Source organism: Vanacampus margaritifer, chromosome 9 (genome assembly GCF_051991255.1).
Source record: "Vanacampus margaritifer isolate UIUO_Vmar chromosome 9, RoL_Vmar_1.0, whole genome shotgun sequence".
Classification (NCBI taxonomy): Eukaryota; Metazoa; Chordata; class Actinopteri; order Syngnathiformes; family Syngnathidae; genus Vanacampus; species Vanacampus margaritifer.
Genome location: NC_135440.1, coordinates 9607421 through 9634517, shown reverse-complemented (window position 1 = coordinate 9634517; position 27097 = coordinate 9607421). Strand labels below are relative to the sequence as shown.

The following is a 27097-nucleotide window of genomic DNA, read 5'->3' as shown; positions in this document are numbered from 1 at the left end:
GGCAACACAAGACTGGGGAAGTTAGTTTGTCGCTACAACTACAAATCCAAGTTGAAATTCTACAATGCAAATTGAAAGCAGAATGTCAATAACACCCCAAAACACAGCTGGATTCTCTATTGCCAAGCTCATCTCAGATAGACTGACAGTAGAAAAGTGAGCTGTGGTCTGATGAGTCCACATTTCAATTTGTTTTTTTTGTTTTTTTTTTTGTCCTTCGGGCCAAAGAGCAAAAGGACCATCCAGAATGTTATCAGCAAAAGGTTTCAAACCAGCATCTGTGATGGCATGGAGTTGTGCAAGTGCCCATAGTATGGTTAAGCTTCATATTTGTGAAGGCTCCATAAATGTTGAAAAATACATACTGCACAGGTTTTGGAGCAACATAAACTGCCAGTCAAGCAAAGTCTTTTTCAGGGCTGTCCCTGCTTATTTCAGCAAGACAATCTAAGCCACATTATGCACATGTTATGTTACAACAATGTGGCTTCCAAGTAAAAGAGTGTGAGTACTACTAGACCAGCCTGCCAGCAGTCCAGACCTGTCTCCCATTGAAAATTTGTGGCACATTATGAAGTACAAAAACAGAGACTGTTGAGCAAGGGAAATGGGGAAAAATGGGAAATTCTACTTACAAAGCTTTAACAAATAGTGTACTCAGTTACCAAACAATGTTGAGTGTTGTTAAAAGAAAAGGTGATGTAATAGTGGCAAACATGCCCTTGTCACCTTTTTTGTTTAATGTGTTGAAGGAATCAAATTTATGAGTGAATATTTGAGAAAAAAACAAAAAAAACAATAAAGCTTAAAATTTGAACATTAAATATATTGTCTTTATATTCAATTGTGTATAGACGGATACTTGGCAAATCATTGTATTCTTTTTTTTTTTTTTTTTTTTACACAATCTCCCAACTTCATCAGAATTTGGGCTTGACTTTTTTTTAAGAGGAAAAAGGACTAATCTTACTGGTAGAGGTCTTTGCGTAGCACTGTGCGTGTAAGGGGGTTATCAGCCTGAGGAGCCATGCTTAGGGAACCCAATTTTAATACCAAGGTGTCTTCTTTAATTGCATGGAGATCTGTTGAAACACACAATTAACAGCTGTATAAGCTTTATGAAGTATCCAAAATGAGTGTGTCAAAAACGACTCTTTATTACCTGACGTAGCAGTTTTGTCAGGTGCTCTCGGGCAGAAAACCCTGATCAGATTGGTGTTGATGTAGATGAGCGGCAAACACCGAGAGGTCAATGTGTGGCTCCTCATTGGTTGCCCTGCTGACTTTCCACGGTCTTTGTAGCGTCTCGGTACTGTCGTCTAAAATTTGGGATGATTCAAAAGGTTGTCAACATAATTTTGTAGGAACAATAAGATGTGTTAACTTGCATATTCAACTAGTTCCTACCTGAAATATTCCAACTACAGTAGTCAACAAAGGGCAGGACAGCACAACATCAAACGGCTGAGCTGTCAGAAGGATTTCTCTCAGGTACTGAGGTGAACCATCTGCTAGTGGATCAGCACTAATCCGCTGACCGGCTGTGGTAGCGCTGCGCGCGGGCCGCTCGGGCCGTGTGGTGAGTTTATGACGAACATTTTTGGTGACAGCCTGTGTGTAGGTAATGGACAAGAATCCATGTTGCTGGTGAGAGCCTTCCAAGACCTTGGCTGCCGTCTGGCCAGTGGTGAGAAAAGGGAAAAATAATAATTACTGCAACAGGTACTGTCATCTGGAATCATGTCTAATTACAGTACAACCAATGGTAACTAAATACATTGACTAATGGGCTAAAAATGAGATTCAACTGAAAATAAATGTGCATTTAGGAGACTTGGATGATTATTCTGTAAAAGTCTTAAAGGGACATTACCTATTTTAAATATTTAACTACAGAAGCTGATACAATTTTGAAAGATACAAATGCCTATAAGGATACAGATCCGGGAAGTATTCACATTTTCACCCCACCTTATAATGAATGACAGCATGATTATCTTTCTCTTTCTTTAGACAATCTAGTGAAATAAAAAAAAATAAAAAAAGAAGTATATATGTATTCACAGCCATTGCACAATACTTTGTTGATGAAGTAATTAAAGCCTCAAATCTTTCTGAATATGATGCCACAAACGGGGACCTTAGATTAAGAGAGGTGTGCCTTTCCAAATCATGTCTAATCAACAAAATTTACCACAGGTGGACTCCAATTAAGCTGTAGGAAGAACCTCTTAAGGATGATCAATATGCAATAATTTATTTCTGTCTTTTTCACATTGTCATCATGGGGTGTTTGTGTGTAGAACCTTGTGGAAAATAATTAATTAATTCCATTTTGGATTGAGCCTGTAAGAAAATCCGCAAACAGTGAAGCGGTGTGAATACTTTCCGGATGCACTGTATCTGGTCTAGTGGCGATTTTTTTTTAATTATTATTATTTGAAATTAACATATGCATGAACAGAAGAGTATTTTTGCTGTTGTGAAATTGTATTACACAGTGATGTAAAATAACAGTTCAATTTAAGACAGCTTTGCCTAAAAATACAGAATTATCCTAAAACAAAACAAAAAAAACCCAAAACAGTGACAGTCAAATTTATATCCATGAAACTAATCTTGAATCATTGTAATTCAATTAAAACAGTATGAAACAAACAATTACGTGCCCTTTGGTAGAGGTTCTAAAGAAATTGAAGCAAACAAACTTACAGTACATTCCTCAGAGTGTCTTAAGAGTTATATCCCTTTAGAATTGTATATGATTGATTTGAATTAAGTGGAAGTGCTTGGAATACAGTTTGTTTTATAGCTGGCACGTTTCAAAGTAAAATTCTCAAAGAACTGTCTGCCAAAACATCTCTGAGGAACGCACAGATCGTAAGCCACTACAGATGAAGCATAGCAGAGAAAGCTACAAAGCGGAGGAGCCCGTATCCTTACAGGAGGGAAAAAGCCAGAGAATTGGTTGAAAGAATCTTGCTTGCTGACCGGTCGAACCAACACAGTGCGCCTGTTCAGCTTGTCAGTGCAAGAGAGGACCACTCCTCCGCAGCTCTGCTGAACACCATCCTCCGTACTGGAGGTGAAGAGAGACACAATAGGTGCATAAGGAGACAGAGAGCAGGAAAGGGAGGAACTGTAAGTGCGCGGGAACGGAAAGAAACACAGCAAACAATATTACAGAGATGATGATGATGATGATGACTCAAGTTCATTGAAGTACAGAGAATTGTGTCCTTTAGATACTGTAATTCGGGGAAAACATGTTAAGAGTTTATCAGTAAAACCAAGGGAAACAATGCCATCAGAAATACTGTGCAATGGTCATATACTATAACAGAATATGAATATGTCAACACAGTATGACTTTTTTTGTAGTAAAGTACATTTAAATTCATGATAAACATGATTGATTGGATGACTGTTAATTACAAAAAATACTTCTTGATATAGCATATGTTAACAGTATACGACCATCTACAGTATTAGCTTGAATCAACAAGAAAATGGAGGCCCATGTCACCAGATTCCATCCACTTGATTATGAAGACAATCAGAATCACTGGAGAGACAGGGGATGCCACTGTCTTCATTTCATGTCAGACTGTCCTTGTATTATAATTTTTTTTTAGGGTGGGATCTCAATGCAACATGTCTGGGCACTCTGAGTCACAGCCAGAATCATGATGTCTTTTCCTGTCTGTCCAGCATGAACAGATAATAAGAACCCTGATTAAGAGCAGCAGCATGGCAGAGACTCATTATAAGGAGGCCTAATGCAGAGGCCTCACCACAGCTGTCTCCTTGCACTGCAGAAGGAGTCCTTCATTAAGCCCAGAGTGCCAGCCTTGACCTGGCCTGGAGACACACACGTTGCCAAGTTTTAATGGGGCATCTGGAACTAATTGTATGACTGTGACACAGTTTGATAATATCTCTTTAATGGGAGAACTTATAAACTATCTTCGGGATAAACAAATCATGGAGTGAGGTGTGCATGTATGTATATGTGAATATATAATTGCAACCGGAGTAGCATTTTAACAGCAACGATCCTCAAAGACATTAACAGAGACGATATAAACAAAATATATGAAAGCCAGATATTCCTTCTGGCATCCAATTATTGTTGTGGCACACGGAAACAGAGAACACCTGTAAAGAAAAAAAAAATGCACAATGAAGCCATTAACAATAAGATAAACATAGTGTTCATCTAATTTGTTTCCATGTGGTATAGCGATCAGGATTTCTCTTTTCAAGCAAGGTGGCCTGGTTTTGACTCTAAGGACGTGAACACATTTGCTGGGATAGCAAAGACGCACGAGTCTCTTTTATGACTCTCTTTTAGAGCTGACTAACACATGCCTCATAGCTCTTCATTTTGTCTGAGGGGACACGTCAGATTGTTTTAATTTCAGTAATAACAAAGAAATTGCATACAAACTTTGAGAGATTTTGTTACTCCGTCTCAGCCAAAATGCCAAATAAAATAAAAATAAATAAAAATGTGAATACTGGTTATAGATCACAGCATTTTCTAATAATATATTAAGATTCAGTCATTACTTTTATAGCCATGATAGTTTAACAGTCTATTAATATTATAAAAAATGATCTTAAGAATGAAATCATCTTTGTCATACTGGACTTATATAATTGCAGTAGCTTCCAAGGTCTGTGGGCAGACCTTGGAACCTGATCCTTGTACCTGGTTGCTGGGAAATGTAACTCTACTGAAACTGAATTCTAACAAAAAAAACAAAAAAACATTTTGTATTATTGGCAGAAACTGCTGCTAAGAAATGCATACTTAAGAATTGGAAAAGTGTTGATCCACCTAAAGAACACTGGAGTAATGAAATTCTGTAATACTGTACACCAGAAAATTTGCTATGTTCAACTCAAGGAAAACTAGCAGACCCTGAATCGACTTGGATTCCTTTTTTGAATATGGTGAACCAGAGCTTGATATGATTTCAAATAGTTGATTTTTGTATTTTATTATTATTTATACTTGTCTAAAAATTGTTTTGTGGCGAGAGGGCTCTATTTACTTATTTATTATTTTGTAAACTTTTTCTTTTGTTTTCTCTTTTTTTGTATTGTTTTGTTTTTCATTTGTTATTGGAAACCTTGAAAATTATAATGTAGCCATATTTTGCTTGACTTTTAGCATTCACAAAATGTTTTCATTCAAAAGTGTTAGTATGAATAACTTCAAGGGGAAGTCTACCTAAAGCAATTATTTACAATAATATGTCGTATGCGCCCCTAGTCTAAATGCAGCGTTTGTTTCCTTTCTTATTCGAACATGTATTCTATTTATTATTGTGTTTGTGGAATGTGAATTATGCATCAAAATCCATTAATTTGTATCCACCTCAGGTGGTGGCCATTTTGCTACACACTGACGAATGAAAGCAAAATCATAACTGCTCAGGGCTCAGGTAACGACCAATCAGGGCTCACCTGTTTTTTTAGGTCATGTGACGTTTGCAAGCAACTGTGTTGTCATTTTCAGTCGACAGTGACAAAATGGCTGCCACTTGGGTGGAGCTTGCTGCTTTACTTGTATTCCACAAACACAATATTAATCAGAATACTGTTTAGACTAGTGTGGGGCTCATAGAACATCTTATTTTAAAGATTTGAATGTGTGTGTGTTAACTTCCCCTTAAACATTGTTCTAATGTTTAATATTCTCTAAAACCATTTCCTGTTGTGTAATAAATGTGTGTAGAACTAAGTGTACACCTAAATGTTGCAATTATTCTGAGGAGCCTCTGTCATTCTTCCTCCCTCCTCTACTCCTTTGTTTCTCTCAATGTTCAATCAAAAATCGTCTTTTACAAATGTACCTCTAATACGAGACTGACCTAACTATTTTACTATTTTCCAGCAGTGAGACGTCAAGAGCCACATTTTTTCTGTCAGGTTTAATTTGAACCAACTCACTGCACGCAAATAAACTGGGCTGGGTGAAGAAATACCAAACAATTATGTGTTCCGAATGATGAATATGGACTCCCATCCCAGTGGGCTCTCTTGTACATGTGGATGATAGAGATTACAGTCGGCAAGGAGCCCATGGAGCCTCTACAATGTCCTGAAGAGACATGGATGTTACCTGGCTTACACTGTGGAGCGCTATTTCCAGCCAAAACTCTGGTCAGTATAAAGGGTGTTTATTAATGTGCATTACACAGAAATAACTGGAAAATGAGAAAATTGAACCATTATCTTCTTGGGAAAGCACGGAGGTCTACTAAAAAATTAAGCTTGGCCCAGTCCTTGTGGCAATTGGGCACACACCTGTAGAGAGAGGTAAGATTATATAATCAGCCATGACACCTTAACAGTGGAAAACTACTTCTCACCACTGACATTGTCCTGGCTTGGTGTGGTGGAGCAAACATAATGGAACACATTTTGCCCGGTGGAATCAAACTCAAATAACTACAGAAAAAAGAAGACGAAAAAAAAGAGGGCTGCAAAAGTCTGATGTATACGTTTAAAGCCAAGTCAGTTGTTTCAAACAGTCTCTGGCCAGTAACTAACACATACAACTATTACAAAACTGGATTGATTTCAAAATTTGGCAAATCGAAATCCTTTTCTGTTATCATTTTGGTGGTTCGTGCACTCATTGCAAATGACAGGCTTCAATGTGGACTCAGGGCAAGGATGTTCCATCTCCACTTCACTGTCTGGCTCGATGAGAGGAGGCGGCACTTAAAGCCAATAACGTATTTACACAGGCATGTAAGCACACGGGACTGGAAACACACACACAAATACATTATAGTCTATGGGATCCAATTGCCTCCTGCTAAGTGGACCTCAGGCACGTACGTAGTGGGCACTCTTGAATTACTGAATCTAACAACAGTGTAAATGTGAACAAGGACAAGCAGGAAAAACTCAAGGAGAAAGAGACTGTAAAGATGCAAATGTGGAAAGAAAAACAGCAATTACAAATATACTGTAATTTCGTCCCACGTTCAGGTCGTTTGGCTTTGTGTGCTTTGATAACTTCGGTACATCATAGAGTTCCAAATGCAACTTGACTTGGAGAAAGATTACTATATATTAGGATGTCGTGGAACGGCGCCAAGCGGTTTTCCTCCAGTGTGTTAATGTTTCTATGAATCAATTCAGACACCGCAGGCGCAAATAAAATGACTGATGGCCTAACTGAACTCATCTGCTCTGTGAGTCAGACTTGGGCCAGCCCAAAGCAGAGTCAAATCGTCCATCCAATTTTCTGGTCTCAAGCTGTCTGGAAAGACGATGACGCTGGGGTGATAATCCCAAAAGTCCCCCTCGCGAAGGTGGAACGGGAACAGAAAAGTGTTACTGGCATCGGTGCTAAAGTGTGTGTGTTTGTGTGCGCGCGTATGTGTGTGTTGCGGGGGTGTTATTTTTTATGACTTGGGTTTTAAGTGCTGATGTTTACTTTCCCCATGAATATACATGTGCAGAGAGAGATGCTGTGTGTCTTTGTCTGAATACTCCACCTGCATCTGTAGTGGTCAATGTTGAAACTGCCAACTTTACATTTGATCTTAGTGTATACATCCTGGATATCGACTGAGGCACTCAAGTCTTCCAGTTCACTGACCACGCAGAAATCTGTTGGGGGGGAAAAAAAAAAAAAAAACACACAAAAATCAAACATTGTTTTTCATATTTTTATATGACATTTGTGAGTGCTGACATACATGCATTACAAATGCTTGGCTGCACATGACTCCTTGAGCTGGAGCACTGCTAATGATGGGCGGGGCTGTCATACTTTTTGTTTCAATGGTCATACTTTCACGCTGGCAGAAAGAACCACATTGGAAAACGAGAGAATGAGTAAGAAGGCCAAATGACTTGAGTATACAGTACGACCTCAGCTTGCCAAAATGAGGAATGTGCATGTCACCCAACACTGATTGTTCATAAAGACTGCATTTAAGCAGACATACTGTACATATGCGCATTCCTCACTGCACCTTGTGTGAAAACTAAACTACCTACCACAGGCAAAATGAGTTTCACGTTCAACAAACTGATTGAGATTGTACTGGAGCAGGCCTGGGAGCTGAGCAGATCGTTGTCATTGTTTCCACTGAAAAAGTCCCACAGTCAAAGAGTGTCTTGGGAAAATGGACTTCAAGCATGTTGTTACTGTTGCTTTGTGGTGATTTTGAGAAACAGACGTTCCTCGTGGGTTCCGACATTGAAAAACAAGGCTCGTCAGCTTTATTGTGGATATTGTGTGGAAAGAACGCGCCCAAGTTGGTACAAGTAGCTGTCAGCAACTCATACTACCAACTACAGCAGTGTTAATTTTGAAAACTAAACAAAAATCATTTCGTCAACACACATTTTTCAGCGGACTAAAACTAAACTAGAATAAAACTCTCATTAATAAACAATAACTGGGACTAAATCAGTATGCAATTTCGTCGACTAATGAAGACGAGACGAAAATGTACTTCACTTAATAAAAACTGGACTGAAATCTATGGATATTTTAGTTCATGAACAAAAACAAGACGAAAATTATATGATTTTGTAAAATCTTGTCTCTGTCTCTCTCTCGCTCTCTCTCTCTCTCTCTCTCTATATATATATATATATATATATTTTTTTTTAAATGTAACATTAATCCAACGGCTATAACGTTCCAATAATTATGTTAATCCAACCGCTAACTAATGCTGGCTAAGCATAGCATGGCGCCATAGTAGCCACTTGTTGATATATTTTAATTGTGTCGTCGTTTTTCATCTATAAGATGAGAGAAACATTTTATGTGAAATAGTTTTCGTTTCGAAATGTTCAACATTATCTGCTGACAAAAAATACACAGGGTTAAAATGATTGTCCAGACTAAAACTAGACTAAAACGACTTGACAGTTTTTGTTGACTAAAACTAGATGAATACAATTATGTTTTCTTGGACTAAAAAAAAGACTAAAATGCTAGATTTATAGTCGACTAAAAATGGACGAAACAAAAACAGGATGAGGTTGACTATATGATAAAAATTAACAAGCGTGATTGAAACTGGACTAAAATAGGGCCAAATTTTAAAAATGGCTGATAAAAATGAACACTACCACCAACATGGTTTGAGCTCAGCAGAGCCTTAAATCCACTTCTCTAAAGAAGGAATTTTGAGAGCTGATTTGGGTTTTAGAAAATCAGAATTTTGAGAGCTGATTTGGGTTTTAGAAAATCAGAATTGTTGAGGCACATATCCACCGTTAACCCCAGAAAAAAATATATGGCAGAAAAAATAGAGCCTACAGTATGCATTATATACATTGTACTGTAGTGTCCCTTTAATTGAAACAACAAAAGGTTATATTAGCCATAGCGGCCACCAAAAAACCCTACTAATTAGTTGTTCCGCATTCAGCCAAATTTCAGCGCTGGTAAACAAGCTGAGCGTGTGTGTTGGGGAAGAGGGGGGGGGGGGTCCCATGAAATGTCATGGGTGGAGTTAATTGCCGCTGATAATATTACAAGTTTGAGAACTAAAGTTATAATCAGGGGTGAGCGTGTGAATGAATTTCAAGTGCTGACATTCGGCAATCATCAACAATCGGGACACATTTTCGTCATCGTCAATCCATCAATATTTCAAGCCGAACTGTCAATCCATCATTCGTCTAACCTCACCAGCCAAATGGATATTTGTGATTCACTCGAGGGAGTTCTTCACATTATCAATCTCGTACTTCACTAGGCAGGCCCGTTCAGGGAAGGCGGGACAATACTTCAAGCTGATTGGACGATGCGACATCGTTGCAAATTTTGTTTTGACCAATCAAGGCAACGGATGAAAATCTCGTCTTCCAGCTCGTCTTAGGGAGGGAAGTGGGGCACGAACATCTTTACCAGATCAAAAAAAAGCACAAAACTCCTCTTGCTGTTCAAATTCAACAAGGGGAACGGTGAGTAATTCTGCAAGAACCTAATTAATTGCAGCATCCATTCGTCTGTTAGGTTTTGTATCCCCCGCCATCGGCGCTTATTGGTTTTGTTCTGCCTAAAAAACGCCTGATTGGTCCGACTTAAAAAAGGTGGGCTGCAAACATATCAGCGGGAGCGGTACAAGATGTATTCTCCGGAGTTTGTGAACTCACAAATACCGCGAGAATTCATCTTGCTGGCAAGGTTATGTTTCGTCCACTGCACAGCAAAATGAATGTCCGTCAACGTTTCCGTCTTTTGAGGTGGGCATCAATCAATCTTCTGTCAATCAGACACACACAAAAAAAAGAAGAAAACTCACTTCTCTCAATGTTAAATTTGTCCATTTTTAGACGACAAAATGGGCGGCCATCATTGATGAATTGACGGACCTTCCGTCAAAATTAACGGTATGCCCACTGCTGCTTATAATCGTGGTGTTGAAGTGGTAATGTACAAAGTGTCCAAATTGTGAAAACCCTTACCAAAATGTGTGACTTTTTTGCTTCAATATAAAACTAAAACCCATATTTCACTGAGCTGTGCCGGCTTGCCAGGGTGCTCACACGGAGCGCGTGTTGCTTTTTCGGCAGGCTTCCTACAGTATTGCAAAACGTTGTCAAGAGGTGTAATTTCTCTGAATTGAGGTACCGGTAGACTGATGCATGTTACGATGCTAAGTCAGGTGACACCCCCCCCCCCCCCCCAAAAAAAAGACATCAATTTCAATCAACATCAGATGGCGGTAATGTGCCAACAAAATATGGATAAAAATGGATGGATTAATCTCCTTTATTGTCACTATTTACTCATTCACTCCCAGCCATTTTCAGTGAAGCAACCCCCTTTGCTCCCGGCTGTTTTACTGGATTTTGACTGATTTTGCAAGGCCCACAGAATATTGTGTTCTATTGCCATAAAAACATGGAACCTAATAAAAGAAAGGTTAGAGTATCTTCTTTCATCAGGAAAAAAGGATATTTCTATCTGGTTCCATTTTGCAGAAATTAGCACTAGAATATAGCTAAATTTCATCATTATTCGCAAATCTGTTGAAAATACTGGGCAAAAGATCCTTTTTGCAACATTGTCCTGATTGAGCTCTTATACTCTGCAGCCACCTGCTGGCTGTTTTTTGTAATAACTACCATTGTTTTAAATGACCTCTTCAGGTCACAGGCTGCATATCAAAGCCTTCTGTATGCATTGGCACAAAAAAAACATTTTGAAAAAAAAGGGTATAAATACGTTTTGGGGAAGATTATTTAAAATAGAAAGGTTTTATTTGTTTTTGGGAGCAAATGAGTTAATTATCATACCATGTTTAAACCAGTGGGGTCACTTAAAACCCAATGTTGCAAATAACAATTAAGTCCCCTCAATGTTATGTTGGCAATTAGAGATTGCACATTTTTAAATCTGGACTGCAGATGCTAAATATTGGAGGCATCCACTAAAGGTAAATTAAGCCTTTCAGCACCACAATAAATTTAATTGGGACATGACACCGCTCACTTGGATTCATCAGCCATTGATGTCAATGTTTTTTTTCCATATCATCCTTCCTCCCCGGCTACTTACCTCCACTCTTGGCCTTCAAGAGTTAAATGTTAAGATGGCATAAAGTTTACATTTCCGTCCTACTATACAGACTTTTTTTTCCCAGTGTATTCATCACTGTTGAGCAGTAAAATATCAAGTTGCTCTATAGACCTTCTCAATAAATAAATAACATTTATTCTAACTGAAAAAGGAGAAGGATGATTAAAAAAAAAATAATATTGTCTTTAGGAGAACATGAATGATAATAGTGCATATAACATACCTGTCTTTATGACTGTTGGTTCGGGAGCAAACAGTTTAACAGTAACCTTGGGTAACATCCACTGCATCCAAAGGCTGACTTTTCCACTCGTCCCACCGATGCTGCTTGTTTTCTGCTCCAGGGTCACCGTGTCAGCAAAAGGACCATCATCACCTCCTGGTACTGAATCTCCCTGGGGACAAAAGGAAGCTTAAGTTAAGAGTAGGCAGCAGTGTTTATTTTAAAAAGTGTAGTTACTGTACAGTAAGTAAGTAACTAAAAAGACCCAAATGATGAGTTAAATAGCATTTTTTTTTTTCGGGATACTTGTTCAATTTTCATTTCATCACCCTCATCTATGTTTTTTTTTTTGTCATCTCCCATCTCAACGTTAATAAAGATCTGAGGATGATGGCAATGGGGATATTTTGTGTGCCCAAGTCTTTCTTGCGAGTAAATCTGTTTTCCAAACACATATTTGCATGACTGAAAAGTGAGAGACCTGCAAATAAACAATGTGGTAATTTGAAGCTCTAGAAATGTGGGGTTTTCTTTCTCTTTTTTTTTCCACAACTTCTTCCATCGCTGCCTTGTAATGACAGATTATGTCATGGTTATTGAGCCTGGCTGTGGCTGGTGGGGGAGGTTATCAACCATCTCAATTAGAAACACCACAGCTGCTGGGATGATTACAGCGTCTTTAAGAGGATCCAGATGAGGAAACTATGTCCCCATTCCAAAGTTTGGGAAGGATAAGAGCAGAACACTAATTTGCAAATTGAATGTAATCGCACAGTTTGGAGTGGCTGACAACAAGGGCTCAGTGACAATCGTATTAAAAATATATATGGATCGTGCTGATTTCAAAACATTCAACATGATGGTGTATGGGGAACAATACACTGATGAGAAACATGTGTCCCATGAAATATATTTGCTATTTAAGCAAGAAGAAAAGGCACGTTCTCAGAATAGAAAGTTTTCAAACTGATTAACTCATTCACTCCCAGCCATTTTCTCTGAAGCAACCCCCTTTGCTCCCGGCTGTTTTACTGGATTTTGATTGATTTGGCAAGGCCCACAGAGTTTTTCTTGGCTCAAAATGAGGCAGAGGTAGTATCAACCTGACTATGATGGGTGTCTACAGATACCAGGTATCGGTATCAATGTCAATACCTGTCCTATTTTAAGGTATCGGTACTCGCGGTGGTGACGGATACCATTATGGGCCGTCCTACTGCAGCTATTTTACGATCAGGGACTAGAAATTTTAAATTATATGAATACAAAGATGCCATTAATTTTTGCCATTGTTTAACTACAATCATTAACAAATCATCCACTAGTACATATTAACTCTTTGACTGCCAAAAACGTTAAATAACGTTTAGTAAAATCCTACGGAGGAGCACCAAAGACGTTAAAAGACGTTCACCAAGTTTTTTTTTTTTGGGGGGGAAACGGGTGGAGGAAAGCCTTGGCCAGCTGTGCTGAAAGTATCAAGCAGATCTAGTTAGTATAATGACTATTTTTGGCCCCTAGATGGCAGCGATGACTCTTTGGACAAGATCGGTCGGGTAGGCGTCAGTAGTAGAAGACGTGAGGCGGAGCTAGAGTGTTGAGGGGGACAATGGCTGAGAAAGCGAAAATGGTGACCGGTGGCAAGCAGCTCACGCTTGATCGTTTTTTTCAAAGAAGAGAAGCATCAACCAATGCTAAAGAGCACATTGATGACGACGATGATGATGATGGTGACTCCGAGGTTGACGCCGAAGTTGGAAGCGTTGACGCGGCGGCTATGATAACGTCATAAAGCCTCACCGGCTCGCGATGCTAACGCCGGAAAACGCGGAGCACAACAGAGCACTTCTGCACAGGCGGACGTTCAATCGGACGATGAAGAATGCCCCGAGTCCAATGCATATTCATCGGAGGAGTGGGTACAGTCTGATCACGGAGAAGACACTGGTTATGGACTACGATGCCACCACGAATGGAGCGGATACGATGGATCAGAACATCTCTTACCACCCGGTATAGGAACTGAAGGACATGAGGAAGCCAGACGTAACACCACCGTAATGTCACCGTATCATGATCCTGAGAGTAGGCCAAACACACACTGCAGTATATACTTGCTATTCCCCGGAAAAAAAAGCCAGCAAAAAAAGTGTAGCGTCTGCAATCGCAGTGAAACTAATCTGTTGTGCAAATCCTGCTGCGTCCCCTTGCACGCAGGGGAGTGTTACAAAAAGAAAAACTGTATTTGAAACATCCACACAATTGTAAATAGTACCACGGTTGCACACATTTGTAAATAGTTTGCCAAATTTTTTGTCAAATTGTTACACTGTTGAATGTAAATAAACGTATTTTGCTATCAAAAAACACTTTTTCATTGTTGGTGGTAGTGTTTTACAGATGTAAGGCACTGTTTAGGTGTTTGTGGCATCATTCATGGGGAAAAAAAGGTGTCAAATTCACTAGAGTGCATGAAATAATATCGTTTCACAAAAAGCTTGATTTCTCCGTATTTTGTTTCAAAACAGAGCTTTTGGGTGAAACTAACCATTTTCTATTGTTGATTACTAAAAAACGAATAAGGTAGAAAACAAACTTTTTTTTTCTGATGAAAGATGAGTCAAATCTTTCATTTGACCTTGAAAGATCAGTCAAAATGCTTAAATCGGCTGGCACCCACGGCATCCCTTTTCTGAAAACGTCTGGCAGTCAAAGAGTTAAATTGTAAATATAGTTCAGTGTTGTAAAACACTATTATGTTTATTGTATATACAGTGTTTTTATGACTTTGGTGATGGCTGGAGCACACTACCATTTGCAACGGTTGCTCCATGATCTGTTTCTTCTTCATTCTTGCTTACCAGTGCATAGCGCCTCCATAATGCCGCAACACTGCAACTGCAGTTAAAATGCGTTCCTGCCGAGTTCAATCAACATACTGTAGGTGGAGCGCTGTGTTGAGCAATATCAGTGGCTCAGGCTGGAGGTGGCGAGCAAATTAGGTGGAGGTGGCCGCCTCTGAATTTTGTACACAGCAAAAACCCTGCCCACAGAATATTGTGTCCTATTGCTATAAAAACATGGAACCTACCAAAAGAAAGATTAGAGTGTTTACTTTTATCAGGAAAAATGAATAAATTCTCTATGTGTTTCCGTTTCGCAGCTATTAGCATTAGAATTAGTAGTGTAAAAAAAAAATCGATTCGGCAATATATCGTGATATTACAGTGCACAATTCTCGAATCGATTCAATATGCGTCCGAATCAACGTTTAAACATCTAAATTTTGATGGAAAAATTAAAATGTTAGGGTATACACTTTAAGCATGGAAGAACGTTATATTAATGGAACATTAACCCTTAATATTTTATTTCAGTGCTGTTCAAACATGAAACAGACTGCAACCTGTTTGTTAGATACAGTGGCTCAGTTATGAGCCTGAAGTTTCAGATAAATAAATACATTTTCATACAAAGCTTACAGTGTACATGTTTACTGATTAGTATTTTCTAAATTTGAGTAAATATAGATTATCTATTTATAGATTCGTATCGGGATTAATCGCCATCAAATCAAATCGTGACCTATGAATCGTGATACGGATCAAATCGCCAGGTATTACACAATTCACACCCCTAATTAGAATATAGCTTAAATTTCATCATTATTCACAAATCTGTTTGAAACAGTGGGGGAAATAGCTTTTTGTAACATCTGATCTCTTGTACTCTTCTGACACCTGCTGGCCATTTTTGTAATAACTAACATTGCTTCAACCATTCTCTTTAGTTCAGAGGCGTAGCATAAAACAAAAACAAAACAAAAAAACGTATAAATATGTCTGTGGGAACATGGTAATATTTAAAATAGAACGTATTATGTTTTTGTTACGACATCTAAGGAAGGTTTGAGACAAAAGTATGATCAGAGGTATCACTGAAGGAGAAAAAAATTACCATGGCAGGCATATATCAATCTTATTATTTTATTATTAGTGGTATTATTATTAGTAGTAGTATAAAGGGAACATTATAAATTCCACATAATAACACTACGCATAATTCATCAACAACATAGTTCCATCAACAGGATAAACTTAATTGTACCATATAAATTATATTCTAAGACATACAGTATTCACTTATTATCTTATAAGCGATTTTTTTTCCCAATCCACTGTCAAAGTACTGTTATTACATGTTTCCATGGAGAAAAACAAGGTTGTTGTGTGTCAGTGTGCCTATGTAATAACAACGACTGGCAGCGAGTAACATGAGCCCAACAGTAATGGTGCTCAGTCCGTCTCAAAAGATATAATGTCAACTGCCATTTGGGGACTAATTATTGCTGAGCTGGAGTCAAAACATATCCCTCGTGAGTGTGTGTGTGTGTGTGCGGTTACGACTGTTTAGTTTACAGTTCTAGCCAGTCAGTGGGGATTACACTCTGTAATGTCAAGAGTCCAAGTAGGAGCTGGCCGCTGGCACAGTGGAACTGACCACATTGTAGTGAAGAGTTGTTATGCTGTAAAATTGGACAACCCAAAAAAAAAAAAAAGATCTCAGCGTTTTTACAAATCATTCTGATGGTCCAAATGTCTTAAAATTATGTGGTTAACTGTATGTTTCTCGTTTTCTGTATGCCCCTAGGTCACAGTTCGGTTGAGATTTGACACTAAGGGAACAAAATGGAGACTATAAAAATATTTTGTCTTTTGTGTGTACAGGAAAAAATGAAACAAAAAACTGCTTGTAGTAAAATCTCCAAGAATGTAAACAAAAAAGTGCATACAATAATATTGTAATGATACATTTTAATTGACATTGGATAATATATAATTCCTGGGTGTCAAATTCATTTTTGTTGTGGGCCACATCGTAATTTGGGTTTCCTTCCGTGGGCTGTTATGATTGTGAAACTTTACCTGGGTCTACCTTTTTGAGCCTGATATCGATTCATAAAACCATGAATTGATTATTTATATATCTCTTTTTCCCATAAATTCAGGCCATTTTTTTGGTATCTTACTGTTTTCTTGAAATTTACTATTGGATGTATTTTCTTACATTTATAAAAGACCTGACCATATTGCACTTAAACACAATTCAGAATGTTTTTTTAATTTATATTTACAATTATTGAATTTAATTTATGAAAATATTTTCTTCTCATCCTTGCTGATATCAATCTTTGTGTAGCACTTAAGTGATTATAACGGCTTACTTTCATTAATAAACAAAATCATTTAACCAGTTACTGCCTCCACAAAATGTAATGCTTTTATCATGTCCTTGATATTTAAGAAGGATTGATGTTCCGTAATTAATCAATATCAAAATAAAATAACAAATGCAAAATAAATGCATGATCGTTTTTGGCGGGCCACATAAAACGATGTGGTGGGGCCAGATCTGGCCCCTGAACATTGAGTTTAACACCCATGACTTACATATTTTCCTTGAGCAATGCCACAGCGCACAAGTGTAACATAAAATATTTGTGATAATGTTTAGAATGAGTTAAGAAATATAGCATGACACTTGCCATGTAATCCTCGAGTCAGAGGCTGAGCTTTGCTGTATTTGTTTACAGAGTAGCATGTGACTAGGGCGTGAGACAGTTATACTTCATGTGCCGTATATAAAATGTTCAGTGTGGAATTATTTTTTTATTTTTATGAAATTGAACCGATCAGTCAAGTTAACAATAAAACAATTTATGCAACATTAATGAAGTTCTTAACGTAAAAGAATGGCCTAGGGGTCACCAATAGTGTGGTGCAGTGATTTTCAAAATGTGGCCCCATAGCACAAGGAATTCATGTGGAGACACATTTGGTATGACACAACATCAACCTCTACCTCCTCAACACCCAGCCACATAAATCAGGGGGAGAACATTGACAGTGCAAGTGCCTCCCCCTCCCCGATCATCAGCAGACATCAAGTCAGCGGTGAGCAAGCTGTCTCCACCCTGGCAAGGCAGCAGACCCGTACAAAGTGTGTCCAAGAATGTTGAAGGCGTGCGCTGCTGAGCTGGGGGAGCCCTTCCAGCATGTTTTCAACATGAGTCTGCATCTGGGGAAGGTTCCAACCTTGTGGAAGACATCACGTCTCATCCCAGTCCCCAACAACCAAAACCCGAGTCACACAGAGGATTTCAGACCTGTGGCCCATGACCTCAGACTGAAGAGCCCTGAATGGCTTCTGCTCCCCTACCTCAGATGACAGGTTCAACAAAACCTGGATCCCTGCAGTTTGCCTAGCGAGCAAAAGTGGGAGCCTAAGATGTCCTCCTTGCTTCACACGACACATGTCTCTTTTTGCTACTCTCCCAAGCTATGATGCTCATCGCATTCCAGGACACCACCACACTTTGGCATACTTGTCCGCCGTCTACCCACCTCCACGTATAACAAAGAATATTGACCAAAAGAAGCATAGTTTCCAATGATGATGGACAATATATGGCAGGTAGATGTGTCAGGTTTTTGTAATGTAAAAAGTAGACCCAGATTAGCCAATAGCTAACTTTTTCCACCATTGTGACCTGCAACCTATACAAATCCCCACCTTGCCTAAAAAAAAAAAAACTCTCAGAATGCCACCAAGCAAAACATCTCAGATGAATCACAATTAAAGTTTAGATATTCTGGTAGGCTTTTCCTGACATTTTTGTTTCTGTCTAGGAGAAGCCTGAAATCTTCGTTGTTAAGAATGAGTTGGTTATTGGAACTGTTCACAATTCCCTCCACCTTGACTAAGGCTCAGGGTCCTAGCTGAAGAAAAGCAGACCCACAGCATAATGCTGCCACCACTATGATTCACTGTAGGTATGGTGTTGTTCTGGTGATCAGGGCCCTCATTTATAAAACAGTACGTCAGAGCCTGCGTACAAAAGTACGTACGAACGAAACCCAAACCTCATGTAAGCTGGAAAAATTGTGTGCGGGAGATTTGACGCTGTTCCCCGCCCTGAGTCCGCCCATTTCACCCTATATTTAGCAAACCTGCGCATTTATATGATGCACGTGTTGGCGAACAACAAATCAAAACAATAGACGGTGAGGGAAAGGCAAGAAAGAAGGCTAACTTTACCATGATGTAGGCTACATTTAATTTTTGGGTGAATAAAAAAAAAAAAAGATCTAAAAAAAAACATACATTGAAACCCTCATTGGAGAGATCGAGTCACAGAAGGCAAATGCCACCACAGGGCGCACAGTGGCAGATTAAAAAAAAAACTAATTAAAAAAACATAACAATAATAATAATAATAATAACTTTGTCAGATACAAAAGTGAGCATAAAATAATAATAATTTGACTTTTTTTTTTTGTCTTTACTCTGACTTTACTAATGCACGAGGGAAGTTGAGACAGAGGGAAGAATTTGGCGATCAATAGGCCCCCCTAGTATATATTATTATTCCCAATGTGTTGTTTATGGAGCTTCAACCAACATCGCAGCTGTGTGGATTGCATTCTGAACCTTTATGACAGACTTCTTTTATTTATTTATTTGCAGGACAAAAGCCTACAATTATATCAAGCTCCATAACAAAGATGCTTGTACCAGTATTTTTCTAGCTAATTTTTATCCTTATTGTCTTCTGTCAATATAATACGTTTTATTTAGCCTTTATTGGCATTTGTGCCAGCGGGCGGGTGACATTACTGTACAGGCGCATATTGTTGCATGGTGCGGTGATGTGATGCGTAATGACATTAGATGTCATTAATATGATTTGTAGCATGAGGTTTTTCCAAGATAGGTGACCAATGGGAGAAAACGGTTGTTTAAAATGTTTAAGTTAATTTGCGTGCTTTCTGCCCCGCGTACTTGTGAAGTGTGTAAAGCTGCACGTTCATTTTGTTTTCTATAAATACCAACTTTGGCGCAGAAATGTTCGTACGTAGGGTTTTGTTGATTGTACGTGAGCTTTATAAACGGTGTTTTGTGTTTGTGTCAAACATAATCTTTAGAATTATGGTCAAAATTTTTCAACCTTGGTTTAATCAAATTACAGCATAACACATTTTCGCCACACGTCAGCCAAATTTGAATTATTTTATCTGTAACATAAGGCTTATGTCTAACCTAACATATAGCCAAGAAGACAGGAGATTGTTGCCACGTGCTAAACATAAATTTGCCCGAAATTCCTGCATCTCCTTAAAGTTGGTCTCAACCTCTTGACAGCCTCCCTAATCAATTTTCTTAGCCTTAAACCAGTTTTGAAAGGGAAGTCAAATTTGTGGTAATGCCACTGTTGTGTATATTTTTATATCTTTGAACAATGAGCTCACTCTAATGCTGTGGAAGCTCTCTGTGAATCATGTTTTTTGCTTTAAAATAGGACTAGAGATATAATCAGGAAAAGCTTACAAGATCATTTTAATTTTGAGGGTGTTAATCAGAGGCACTTTAATTGCTGGCAGGTGTGTGTGTGCACTTACTCCCATTTAACATGTTTTAATGTGACTATTAATTCTGAACACAGCCACATCTCCACTTATAAGTGAAACAGCTTAGTTGTTTTTTTACTTCACCTCTTGTTTTGTTTTAATCGAGTTGTGCATGCTAGAAGTCATGGGAAAAGTGTTGCAATTATTTAACTTGATGTATCTTCTTTTTTTGGGGATCACAAAAAGACACATTTAAATCCATTGTAGATAAATGTAAAGCCCATTCAGACTTCACTGAGCTGCTACAATGCCACACTCCCCCATCGAGCCTCTTTGCCTCTGATTCAAAGTTTCTTTCCCAACAACACAGCACCAGCTTGACAAAACCTTGTCCATTGTTGCTCATCACTCTGGAACACATTTCCCCAACACGCACTTTCCCGCAACTGCACAGGCATAAACACTGCTAAAAAAAACATCTATTTATCTATTCAAAATTACATTTTACAAATCTAGCTTTACATATTATAAGCAGTTTGGAAAATTGATGGATGCTGTTTTTACGTGTTATTTTAAAATGCCATTTGAGTACTTTGAAATATAAAAATTCTATTCATTCAGAAATTTAATTGGCGTAGCTGCAATATTAACACATACATAGAACTAGGGAATTTCTCAGCCTCGTAAGTTATTTTGTGATTATTCTAACTTTAACACGAGAAACAATAAATTTGCTCTTGTATACTAGCTAGATAAGATTAAATAAATAAAAGGATTAAATAGTTACACATAAAAAAAACTGAAATATAAAAATAATATGAGCAGATTAGCAAAAAGGGAAATAAAAAAAGCAATAATACACTATAAGGACACCATTTAGTTCATGTTTAATCTATCTAACTAAAATTACCCCTGCTCCACTCATCAAGGTGATAACTTAAAGAAAACATGAGGCGGGTTCCTTCACATTCCTAAGCTGCCAGTTGGGGCCCTAAATACACACACATATCCTCTTTTCCCCACACCTTCAAAAGTAGTATACAGTTTAATTTTGGGGCCTCCACGCTATACATGGGCAGCGGATCCAAGTTTATTTTTGCTGTAAAGTTTGTCTTTGCTCATCAGAAAGGCCCAAATACTGGCAGACAACAGCAGGCTGTGAAGTGTCAGAGAATGAAAGAGGGAAGGACGGACATCGGGGAGTTGAGAGCAGATTAATAATAATCAATGTTATTTTGAATGTGTCTTTAAAAATACAAAAGGATAATAAACAGTAAAATTAATTTTAAAATATATTAACTCATTCACTCCCAGACATTTTCACTGAAGCAATCCCCTTCGCTCCTGGCTGTTTTACTGGATTTTGACTAATTTTGCGAGGTCCACAGAATATTCTGTTCTATTCCTAAAAAAAAAAACATGGAAACTACCAAAAGAAAGATTTCTTTCATCAGGAAAAAAAGTATATTTTATCTGTTTTCATTTTGCAGCAATTAGTATTAGAATATAGCTAAGTTTCATCAATATTCACAAAACTGTTGAAAACACTGAAAAAAAAAGAGCTTGTTGCAACACGGCCCTGGCTGATCTCGTATACTCTGCTGCTACCTGCTGGCCGTTTTTTTGTAATAACTACCATTGCTTTAAGTGACCTCTTCATGTCAGAAGCTGTTTGAAAGCCTTCTGTATGCCCGAGCATAAAAAAACAAAAAACAAAAACTTTTTGGGCGTGAAGGACAAAGTATTAAAAAACATATTTATATGTTTGTAGGTTTGAATGAATTAAAAAGACACACACACAAGATGTGCCAAAGTAAATTGATTTTGAAGGGAGTCTGTGTTGAACAGGTCAAGTGGTATTGCGTTGCAGAAGCGAATGTTCTACCAAAAGAAGTGAGGCGGCCAGGTGGCACATTGAGTTCATATATATATATATATTATTATTATTATATTAGAGTTGTCAAACAATTAAAATTTTCAGATTAATCACATTTTAGAATTTTGATTAAATCACGATCAGTTGTCTAAATTAAAAAGGCTTTTTCATCAACATTTTTTCCCCGGCAAATTTGAAGAGCACCTGTTATGTGCTACTTCTTTTGACATTTAATGTTATGAGGACGTCTTCCACATTTTTTGATCCACCGCACACACTCACCATCCTCTTTTTCTAATCAGTTAAAAAAAATACCCTTATATTTTTACATGAACAAATATTCAAAATGTGATACGCAAACATTTATTAAATGCTTTACTTAAATGTGTGTAATTATGTTTATTGCTCAAACAACCTGTGCTACCTTAAACGTAGCCATCCGCTGTCACGCTAAAGGATAATCTATGGTCAAAATTAATAGTGCGATTAATCTGCGTTAATTCATGATTAATGCGATAATTTTTTGTGATTAATTAATCAGTTAACGCTTTGACAACACACACACACACAGACATATATATATATATATATATATATATATATATATGAATGATCAGTAATTGCATATAAACAAAAAGGCTAATAATGTTTAAAATGCTAAAATACAGAAGAAATAATATAATATTATAAAATAAGGAAATAAATAAAGAAGAGAGAGTACAAGAAAGAGAATGGGGCAAAAAGAGGAATGATAAAATCATTAACAATGGTAGTATTTAAAATGTTAAAGGTTTTCCAAGTTGAGGTGAGGAAGTGAATCTAAATATGTGAGATGTGGCTATATGTATAACATCCGCCGGGTATGGAAGGCAGAGGGGTGAAGTTATGGATTGGCCTTGAAAGCAAGCAGAACAATTTTGAAATATATTTGACATTTAACTGGCAGCCAGTGGAGGTGCTGTAAGACTGGGATGATGTGGTGGAAGGAGTTTTTCTTTTTGTTATGACTCAGCTGAATTCTGAACCAGTTGGAGTTCATGGAAGGATTTGTGAGTGAGACCAAAGTGCTGAAAGCTCAACAACCGTTGACATGACAGTGATTTTTTTTTTTTTTACTGCATGTTTGAAGTATGCGGACCGTGTGATATTATCGATTATGTAGCTTGAAATGATAAGGTGCTGTCGAGGATGACACCTACACTCTTAACATGGGAAGAGGGGAAAATGGGTCTGAGAAAGTTTACACTGAATTACGATTTGAGTTCATTGAGACCTGCTGTGAGATAAGAAGGTTTGCTGGAGAGGTAGAGCTGAGGGTCAAACGCATAGCAATGGAAGTGGATGTTGTATTTGCTAAAGATATTGCAGATGATAATGAAGATATGTGACGGAGAGCAGGGGTCACTTATACCGTAAGTCACTCAAACAGGTTATGATAAAAACAGAAAGAAGTGAACAATAAATGAGATGATAGGAGAAAATGATTTTTCTCTTCTTTGAAGCTGATTTGGTGAATTATTGACACTAACTTGCCACATCTTGACACAGGGGAGGTAAATCATCACATTTGGCAACGTTATAGCTTTATGGCATGTTAGTGTGTTGTGATAGGTGGGTGGAGGGCATGCTTTGCAGTTGGCAGAATGAGACGTGGGGTGGGTGTGGCGGACTGGGGGTTTTGCACCATGAGTGACTTTGTGAAATGGAAGATTACTCTTCTGTGGTCAGGAATTATTCAATGTCTGTGGAAAAATAAAAAATACATAGAAAATATGACTCTTAAGTTTATTACAGAATATTTAAAAAAGTGATTTCTTCTACGGTAAGTCTGTAATTAATCAATCTGAGAAACTATATTTAAACAGGACTTTAATTGAAAAATAACATTCTTTGCGTGTATACGATGGTGCACAATTGCCATTTATTGAATGACTTGATTGGTAGTGGGGATGGGTAAGAGTTGGCATGTGTTGTGGCCTGGCTATGATTAAAAAATAGGGAGTAAGAGGAGGTCATGGGGTGTGCTTCTTGGGGAGAGCGTGCTGCCACTACTGCTGAGACTTATCAAAACAGCTCCTACATTCTTGCTTAATCATCAACCTTCCACAGGACTAAACACTTCTACCAATGTTTGTACTTAAGTAAACAGTTACAAGTGGGTTGTCAGGGGACTCGAAGGCTGTGTTGCAGGCACACACACAAAGCCCGTCCCTGACTAACTAAACTGTTGCCTTGCCACTGGTTCCACAAACGATGCGAGGATAAACAAATGTTGATGGCTCGAAAATTAACGCAGAAACAGATGCACATAGGCATATGGTATGAAAATACCGTGAATACTGACTCACTTTATTGGCTCTCAGATGTCATAACGTTGTTTCTATGATCCCGGAGGGCCACACATTTCTGACAGGTCCAATGTGGTCAAAGAGTAGTCATTAAATCACTGGCTGCTTGCCACAGCTTAACAACACAAACACTCATCTAGACCATCATTTTAATGGAGTTGGCTTTTCAACCGCTCACAAAAATCTCACGACGCACGAGAGATGAAAAGGTTTTGGGGTTTACAAATAAACTGTGGATACATTTCAGTTAGTATTACTGTTGCTTTTTATTCAAAAATATACATTAATGTTGTTCTGTTTGTATTTATTTTAGCTATATTGTGATAATAATGGAATCCAATAATTATGTCCACCACAATTTTGATAGGAAATTTTCACACCGTACACACATGGGCATGAATTATATAAATACCTTACACTGCACATTACCACCATCATTATTGCTTAGGTAAATACCCTCAAACAAGGATAACCATTTATTACCATCAATAGAGAAACAACATACATAAATAGTCTTAAAAACAGACCATTCAATTCAATGCAAAAGCTGCATCACTCTTTTCTCTACACAAAGATAACAATGTCATGTGTTTCTGCAACAAGTTTGACGTTTGCAAAATAATGTCTGGATGTTCTGCAATATTACCGCTAAACTAATGTAAAAACATATGAAACTAAAGTGCTGCTTTGCCACCTTGGGGTCATTGCTATCATCAAGAGAAAACATTATCAAGACATTTTACATTGAAACTAAACTGATGAGTGATGTAAGACAAGACGATGACATAAAAGAAGGTAGTAAATCAACAACAAAATGGCAAAAAGAGGAAAATACACCTTCTGGAGTAGCCCAGGCCTCTATCTGATTTAGATTCTGTAAAAAGACCAGGAGAGTGATTCATACCAGACATCCCAGGAATATTGATGAACTGAAAAAAAATGTTTCAAGTAAAATGGTCATCTGATCGGCAATTATTAAAAATGTTTGGTTGATGCTTTTGATGCCAAAATAGGCCAAATCTGTTTATCAAATCCAAAGGTTCACATAGTCCCAACTGTTTGTTTGGCATTAGTTTGAGAAAACTGCATTTATCTATTGCGACTCACATGAAAACCAAATCACATTTTATCACCAATTTATGCAGAAATCCAGCTAAACTAAGCTACTTTTTCTTGCAACTCAATATTAAGCAAAAACCTGCTCTATTGTATATAAAATGTTTATCTCATTGAGTGCTTGAAAAATAAATCTACAGCATAAATATGTACCAAAGTCTCAAATAGCATGTTTAAATGTATCATCATCACACACCATGGTTGCAATTTGGCAGGGCGTACGCACAGTGAAAGTAAAAAAAAAAAATAAATGAGGCCAAATTATTGAGACTGTATGACAAAGTATAAAGAACAGCAAGAACTAATTAATATGTATGAGCTAGAATATGCCATGATAGCATTCAAATTTCTGGCCATCAGGTAGTGCGGCCGGTCCATTTTACAGTGCAACATGGCTTTCCAATTATGCCAGGAAAGTACTGTGTCGCAGACCATCACCCGCATATGTCCCTATCCCCCTGGTCTGTTGATGAAAATATGTTACTTCCCCTTCACCAAAAAAATAGCAAAGACATCTATGAAAATATATATTTCTGTTTGCTTGTAAAATACTTCACTGGCTGTTAAATAGTTAAATTAGCATCCTTCTCATCTTTGTTGGGATCAACAAATATGCAAGACAAACTAGGTATGTACAAAAACAAATTGGGGCAAAGGAGTTTGACAGTTCCATTTTAACACAGTTTAACAAAGCATCAACATTGTAGCTGCATAACAAACCTCAGTAGGTGATCCCACATCTGCAGATGGGCTATGGGTGCTGGTGTCAGGCAGAGCTGTACCAGCACTGCTGTGTACTGAGGAGGATGGAGCAGCACCAGCGGGGGGTTCCGGGATACTGGCTGACTGACGCAAGATGCCGTGCTTCTGGAGACGAGCCCATGTTGACGTCCAGCTGAGAAGGAGCTTGTACAGCAGTTGCACCTGAAGAGTGACCAAAAAGGTAACAAACAAACAAAGCTTTCAGTAAATGTGGGCCGCCATTCCAATTGAGTAAAATACAAGATAAACCTACAAAGCGTAACATACTTCTTAGTATTTGAAAGCAGATTCTTAAGTATTTTGGACCAAAATTTAACTCCAACATCTGCTTAAGGGAGTTCTTGTGTAGTTGAGGTCATTACCACTGATTTGGCTTGACAGTTTGGTAGTTGTGTGACACTAAATCTTGTTACAGCTTGACGAGTAGCCAGAGATGGACCACAATCCATTCCCTTACTCTCATGAACTATAACACTGATTGATTTTGTCTGACTTAAAACTGTGAGACTCCAATGAAAAAAGTGATTATTTTGAATGCACAACCATTTGAAAGGCACCACATGCTAACACATATGCCTTACTATTTTTTTCTTTATCTATAACAACAGAAATCCCAAAGAATTAGCCGCAGAGGAAACTTCTGTTGTCTCATCAATTTCCCATTAAAATAACCTCACCACAGTAAGGAAAAACCGAAGGCTTGGCGTCAAAGTGTTGGGAGCAATTCATCATGTGCTCACTTGAGGCCTTAACTTTAAACAACAAAGCCAAAAACATGAGTGG

The 27097-nt window shown here is 37.9% G+C and overlaps 1 protein-coding gene across 3 annotated transcripts in view; it reads right to left on the bottom strand.

Annotated features, from left to right (window-relative positions):
- vps13b (vacuolar protein sorting 13 homolog B) overlaps positions 1-27097 on the bottom strand; it is a 349203-nt gene that overhangs the window by 162594 nt on the left and 159512 nt on the right. For 2 of the 3 annotated variants that reach the window (XM_077574861.1, XM_077574862.1), the window contains 7 exons: positions 26273-26476; positions 11805-11976; positions 7524-7638; positions 2944-3079; positions 1408-1677; positions 1163-1319; positions 971-1082 (listed from right to left, as the gene is read on the bottom strand). In XM_077574861.1, coding sequence (XP_077430987.1) covers positions 971-1082; positions 1163-1319; positions 1408-1677; positions 2944-3079; positions 7524-7638; positions 11805-11976; positions 26273-26476 — 1166 coding nt within the window. Of the gene's footprint in view, positions 1-970; positions 1083-1162; positions 1320-1407; positions 1678-2943; positions 3080-3794; positions 3862-7523; positions 7639-11804; positions 11977-26272; positions 26477-27097 lie in introns of all 3 variants that reach the window. The other variant, XM_077574863.1, reaches the window with a different exon arrangement.